General features: G+C 36.8%; 1 protein-coding gene across 1 annotated transcript; it reads right to left on the bottom strand.

Annotated features, from left to right (window-relative positions):
- Positions 1-918: 918 nt before the first annotated feature.
- HESX1 (HESX homeobox 1) lies at positions 919-4,360 on the bottom strand. Its single transcript, XM_025456592.3, has 4 exons — positions 2,894-4,360; positions 2,172-2,371; positions 1,766-1,867; positions 919-1,669 (listed from the first exon to the last, which is right to left on the bottom strand). The coding sequence occupies exons 1-4, from the start codon at positions 3,048-3,050 to the stop codon at positions 1,559-1,561; spliced, it is 570 nt and encodes a 189-aa protein (XP_025312377.1). The 5' UTR covers positions 3,051-4,360; the 3' UTR covers positions 919-1,558.
- Positions 4,361-6,120: the final 1,760 nt, after the last annotated feature.

The following is a 6,120-nucleotide window of genomic DNA, read 5'->3' as shown; positions in this document are numbered from 1 at the left end:
AGTCCTCAAGCAAACATTTCAAAAAGAAATGTTTCAAAAGGCCATTTTGGCCTTCCACTAATTAACTAGAAAACAAATACCCAGACTTCCAATAGTGGGACTTCCTTCTTGTATTGCATCTTACCTATTCCCATCTTTAATTGGTAGGTTCAATGGCAAATGTAAGGAAAATACATAGTTTTTGTCCCCAGAAAAGTGCCCTGATCACTTGATGGGACGAGCACTGGGTATACTATATGTTGGCAAATTGCATTTAAATTAAAAAATTAGGGCAGGGATCCCTGGGTGGCGCAGCGGTTTGGCGCCTGCCTTTGGCCCAGGGCGCGATCCTGGAGACCCGGGATCGAATCCCACGTCGGGCTCCCGGTGCATGGAGCCTGCTTCTCCCTCTGCCTGTGTCTCTGCCTCTCTCTCTCTCTGTGACTATCATAAAAAAATAAAAATAAAAAAAAAATTAAAAAAAAAAGAATGTTTTAAAAAAAAAAAAAAAATTAGGGCAGCCCAGGTGGCTCAGCGGTTTAGCGCCGCCTTCCGCTGGGTATGTGATCCTGGGGACCTGGGATCGAGTCCCACGTCAGGCTCCCCGTATGGGGCCTGCTTCTCCCTCTGCCTGTGTCTCTGCCTCTCTCTCTCTGTGTGTCTCTTATGAATAAATAAATAAAATCTTAAAAAAATAATTAATTAACAAATTAAAGAAAAAAAAAAAAGAAAACTGCCCCGATTATTTCCAGCAACTATGTCACAGCACATATGAAGGGTAGATCAGTTACCCTACATTACCCGTCAACGATTTACTTGTAATAAAGTAAGATGCAGTTGATAGGAAATCACTAAACTAGAAATAGATACAAGCCAGATGATCATTATTTATTTAATGAATGAAAAAGTAAAACACAACATTAAAAAACTAGGAAAATATTTTAAAATTTGCATTTATTTGCAGTTCAATTCTTTTTGCAATGTAATAGCAAGGGTAGGAATATGACAACTGATGCCTTTCTATCTCTACCTTGCTGTAATGATTTTGCTTTAAAAAAAAACAAAGCAACTTGAAATTGGCATGCTAGAAGGATTTGTATTGATATAAGGTGAGAAATTTTCACTGCTTTATGCCAGAAATCAAGATAGAAATAATAATCAGAAATAATAATCATGTTTCAAAATGCACTTGAGGAAAACTACTTGAAACAGATCATATCTTTGTGCCATTCTTCAGACTATTTTACTTGAATTTTTTTGTAAATGGAATCCAGCTTGTAGAATCACTTAGTCATGAGCTTGCTGATTCTAGCGAACTAATTTATTAGATTAAATTTGCTCACTTAAAAAATAGCTGGCTTTTTCTGAAAATGCTTATTAAAATATATAGGAAAGGCCTTTATTATAGCTAAAAGTGCCCAAGTATAATAGGTAACACGTTATAATAGCAAATATTTACAATATTTTAAGAAAAAAATGACAGCATTCAGTATAATGCAGAAAAGAAACATCACATTCTTAACGCCTGATATTTCCATTGATTCTTCAGGTTCTGCAATTCTAAGATAATCTCACACGTTTAGTTTTCTATCTCTTCCAGGAGATTTGAGTTGAAATTTTTTTTCGCCATTAGAAACTGTGATTCTCTATGGGACCTTTTCAGCTTTGCACGCCGATTTTGGAACCAGATCTAAAATTAAGGAACAATAAAATAGATCTCAGAAATATTAATGGAATATTCTCACCATTTCAACCATCACGAGCAACAACTAAATCTGAAAATTACCTGGATTCTGTCTTCCTCTAGATTCAATTTCCGAGCTAAGTCTTCTCTGATATCAATGCCGGGATAGCAGTTTACTCTAAAGACATTTTCCAACACTTCAATCTAAGAATAAGGAAATAATTATATAAAGTGTTGATATTTGGTATGTCATCATAAAATGGACTTTGATTTATATAGCAAAATAACTGCATTTAGATCTTGGGCAATCTCTGTATGACTTTGTTTTTGTTTTTGTTTTTTTGAATGACTATCCAGAAACTGTTAAAAAATAAAACAACTCCATACAGTCTATTGTTTCATTAACAAGGCTTCTTAACTGCGATCCCAAAGTGATTGGGCTTTTTTGCTCAACAGGGTGCTAGTTAAAGCCTTTGGTATTATCATTACTAGTTGAAAAACTTCCCACCTGGTTTTGAGTAAAAGCAGTTCTGGGTCTCCGGCCCCTATACCAGCTCAGTTCTCTTTTCAAAGACAGCCTTTCTGAGGCCGAAAAGTAATTTTCGTATTTCAAAAATTTCTCTTCTGGCATTGGGTGATCCACAGTACAAGGGAGTGAGATCCCATTAGGAAGGCTTGGGATATGAACGCAGAGGTTAACATCTTTCCCTAGAAACAGAAAAATAAACTCCATCTTAGATGTCTAATCCTGTATTCCACGAAGTTCTAGAAGAAGTAATATCAAGAATTTGTCTTTAATTTTCCTACTGGAATTCATCTGGGTTTCACAAGGGACCTGACCGCTCATCAACCAAAAACCAAAAAGCAAACAAAAATAAAGATCCTGCCTTGGTGCTAAAGAACATTTTGGTCTCTGAATGTCATTTATTTTTCAGTGGAAAAAAAAAAAAAAAGGAAATCTGATGTGTCAAATGAAAGGAACCTTTTGAAATAAATGCAGGTTGTTGGCAGGCATTTCCTGTGAATGAACTTTATACCTACTTGGATCTAAGGCTGATATTCTTTTTATTTCCTATAGAACTCAGCTGGAGGCATTATAAGTCCCAGATATTTCAGTTACGTAGTTTGATGAAATTGCAGTTTTTCTCTAAATGGTATGAAATAAAGGCCAAAATAAACACTGCAGACGAAAAGAACAAAGAGTTTTTAAAAAACCAAGTTGTGGCATACCTGAGGAGCCGCAGGTGTCTGCCCAGGGCCTGTGGGGTTTCATTGAAGGAATACAGTCTTTCTTCTGGTCCAATCCTAAAATGCTCTCAATCGAAAAGGAGCAGGATGAGGGTTTGCGTTCCCCAAGCTGAGCACCCTCCTGAAGACTGGGAGCCATCCTGGAGTGGGCTGCTCAGAACGACAGCTCTGGCCTCTCCCTGCCTCTTGGCTGGCTCTGCCCCATGTGTACAGGACTGGGATCTTCTGCAGTTCACCTTATGGCTCCGCAGACAAGGGGGCTGGATTTAGAACGTCACTAATTAAAATCCTGTCTTAGAAAGTTTTAGCATGTCAATGAACACTCGCCCAGCCAGCAGCTTGAGGAGTTAATTGTTTATTTGTTTGCAAGTAATTAGCAACTAATGGCTACACCAGGGGGGCCACCTACAGAGACAAAAATTGTTATCTCTCCTAAGCAGAACACAGACTTAACTTTCTCGGAAGAAGTGATGCACAAACTAGCACTCCTCTTTTATTTGAAATCATTAATGTATAAAATCATGCCTTTTATTCTGAAGTTTATACTTTCATGGACTCCAGTTACCTAAACATACAGGCAAGATAGGAGAGCAGTCAAGTAATAAATAATCTAATTTAAGTGAATTTTCTTCCAAGGAAATTGGAAAAAAATAATAATCTCTTAATGCTATTACGGTAATTCCGATGAAAATGCCTGTTTTTCATATGCATATGTAATAGTGAATGTTGTCAATGGAAACACAATAGTATTTGGAGTGCAGCATACTGGAAAAGGTTGGCAATGTTATTAACACTGAGTGTAATTGTCTTCCAAGTGCCTGGATTAATTCATAAGGAACAGTTGCACCAAGTATTTTAAATAATTAATAAGTTAATTCCATTCTTTCATCTTTTCTTTTAAATGAGAGAGAGACAAGTTTATAGGAAGATCATATGTCGCCACCACCAAGCAATTTAAAAACATGACTATTCAAACTAAAGGAAAGAATTTCTCTTCCACCACAGTGGTTGCAAAGTAAAGAACATGATTTAATGTATTTTTTAAAAGAATTTCCCTCTGCTGCTTTTTTGAGGGGCTGGTAAGTTTTCATGAAGACAATAAGATTTATGAAAATAACCAAGAACAGAATGTTTTAATTTCATCATTCTAAGAAAACTTGAAATTAAGAAAGATTGCTGTTAATTGGGAAAATTTTGATGTAGGCATTCCCTCAAAACGTACTTTTACTGCTCTTGTACTCTGTTGCTCCTCTTTTTCCAGCACCCTCTTGATAATAAATGTAGAAGCTCAACTTTATCCAGTATTTAAACAACTACCAGGTATTTCTTCAGGGAAGAGGGAAAGAAGTCTCCACTTCTAGAGGAAATGGCCTGTACAGGATGGAGCTCGAGTTCATCTGATTTTGTCCTATCATGATGTCACAAATATTAAGCTAAATTCCTCCTTAATCAAACTCTAGAATGAACAAAAGATTCACATACAAAACATCAACAGGCACACAGAAGGATGGATATATATAAATATAGATGTAAAGTCATTCTAAGAATGAACAAATATAATAATAGTAATACTTATAATAGTAAATATAGTAATGTTGCATAGTAATATAGTAATAGTAAATATTTATGCCTCATGGAGGTTTTGCCTCTAGTGTCTTGGAATGAATGTAGACTGTAAAAGGAGGGGATGACCTTACCCTGGGAAGACTTGGAGGAAGAGAGAGAATTCAAAACCTTCTCAGGGGCACCTGGGTGGCTGGGTCAGTTAAGTGTCTGCCTTTAGCTCAGGTCATGATCCCAGGGTCCTGGGATCGAGCCCCATGTCTGGCTCCCTGCTCAGCCAGGCGCCTGCTACTCCCTTTCCCTCTTCAGCTCCCCCTGCTTGTGCTCTCTCTTTCTCTCTCTCTGTCAAATAAATAATAACATAACATAAAAAAGACCTTCCCAGATTCCTTCTCTTTTGAGACATTCATTCACTCATTCATTCATTCATTCATTCATCCATTCATTCTACTATCGGTTGAGCATCTACACAGTACTAATAATAAAATAGGAATCTTCATGAAACTCACAATGGTATGGGGTAGAGTGGAGGTGGGAAGAAAAGAATAATTATAACAGTAATTATAAGTGAGTAAATTATCTCATATGTTAACTGATGATAAGAATGGAAAAAGGAAATAGATGAGCTAGTAAACCATCTCATTAGTGCAGGAGGTGGAGATCTTGAGATCCTTACTCCTACAGATTAGTGCCCTAGAGGCACAAGTTGCAATGATGCTATAATACAACTCTAGCCCCCAGTTTCTTCTTTATCACCAAGGACATTCCAATATCTTAATTCTGCTTGAGTTGACTTTATCTGGACTTACATAATACCATTTTATATATGGATGGTAGATGAAAATAAAAGGTAGGGAAGAATTTCTCTAAAAATGTTGGGAGACATTTTCTTGTACATTCAGTCAACAAAATTTTATAGAGCATTTAATATGTGTCAGACACCATTCTAGATGCTAGAGATTAATGAATGAGGTAATTTCAGAGAGTAATGAATTCACTGAGAGGAATAAACAAAATTTCAACCTCTTCCATTTATATTATATATCTGTTTATTATGTTTATTTTCTGTTGTCTGTTTCCCATCTCTAGGATTTTTGTCTGTTTTATTCACTCCTTAGCATCCAAAAACAGTGGTCGGCTCATACTGGATGAAAGAATCTCATTGTTTCTTTTTGCATTCCTTCAAGTAAAGTTGGGGATTTATTTCTTCATATGTTTATTGGCCAATATGTGTTCTATCTTTTGTGAAATGATGGTTTATGTCTGTCTTAGTCTGTTCAGGCTGCTTTAACAAAATACCACAGAATGAGTAGCTGATAAACAAGAGAAAGTTACTTCTCACAGTTCTAGAGGCAGGAAGTCTGAGATCAGGCCACTTGCATGGTTGGGTGAGGGCTCCCTTCCAGGTGGCAGATTTCTCCTTATCTTCACATGGCAGAAGGAGCCAGGGAACTCTTCAGGACCTCTTATAAGACTCTAATCCCATTCATGAAGGCTCTACCCTTATGACCTAATCACCTCTCAGAGGCCTTCACTTCCTAATACCATCATATAGGGTATTATTTGGATTGCAACATGAATTTTGGTGGGACACACACATTGAGACCATATCATGTCCTTAGCCCATTTTTTTTTTAAATTAGGGT

Source organism: Canis lupus, chromosome 20 (assembly GCF_003254725.2).
Source record: "Canis lupus dingo isolate Sandy chromosome 20, ASM325472v2, whole genome shotgun sequence".
Taxonomy (NCBI): domain Eukaryota; kingdom Metazoa; phylum Chordata; class Mammalia; order Carnivora; family Canidae; genus Canis; species Canis lupus.
The sequence above is the reverse complement of the archived record's forward strand: the minus strand, read 5'-3'. Positions and strand labels throughout refer to the sequence as shown.

What these genes read in the sequence shown, in the direction of transcription:
- HESX1 (XM_025456592.3), bottom strand. Translation starts at nt 3,050, where the DNA reads ATGGCTCCCAGTCTTCAGGAGGGTGCTCAGCTTGGGGAACGCAAACCC. An exon ending in AGACACCTGCGGCTCCTCAG is followed by an intron (nt 2,372 to 2,893) that starts GTATGCCACAAC and finishes TTCTGTTTCTAG; the next exon opens with GGAAAGATGTTAACCTCTGC. An exon ending in CTGCTTTTACTCAAAACCAG is followed by an intron (nt 1,868 to 2,171) that starts GTGGGAAGTTTT and finishes CCTTATTCTTAG; the next exon opens with ATTGAAGTGTTGGAAAATGT.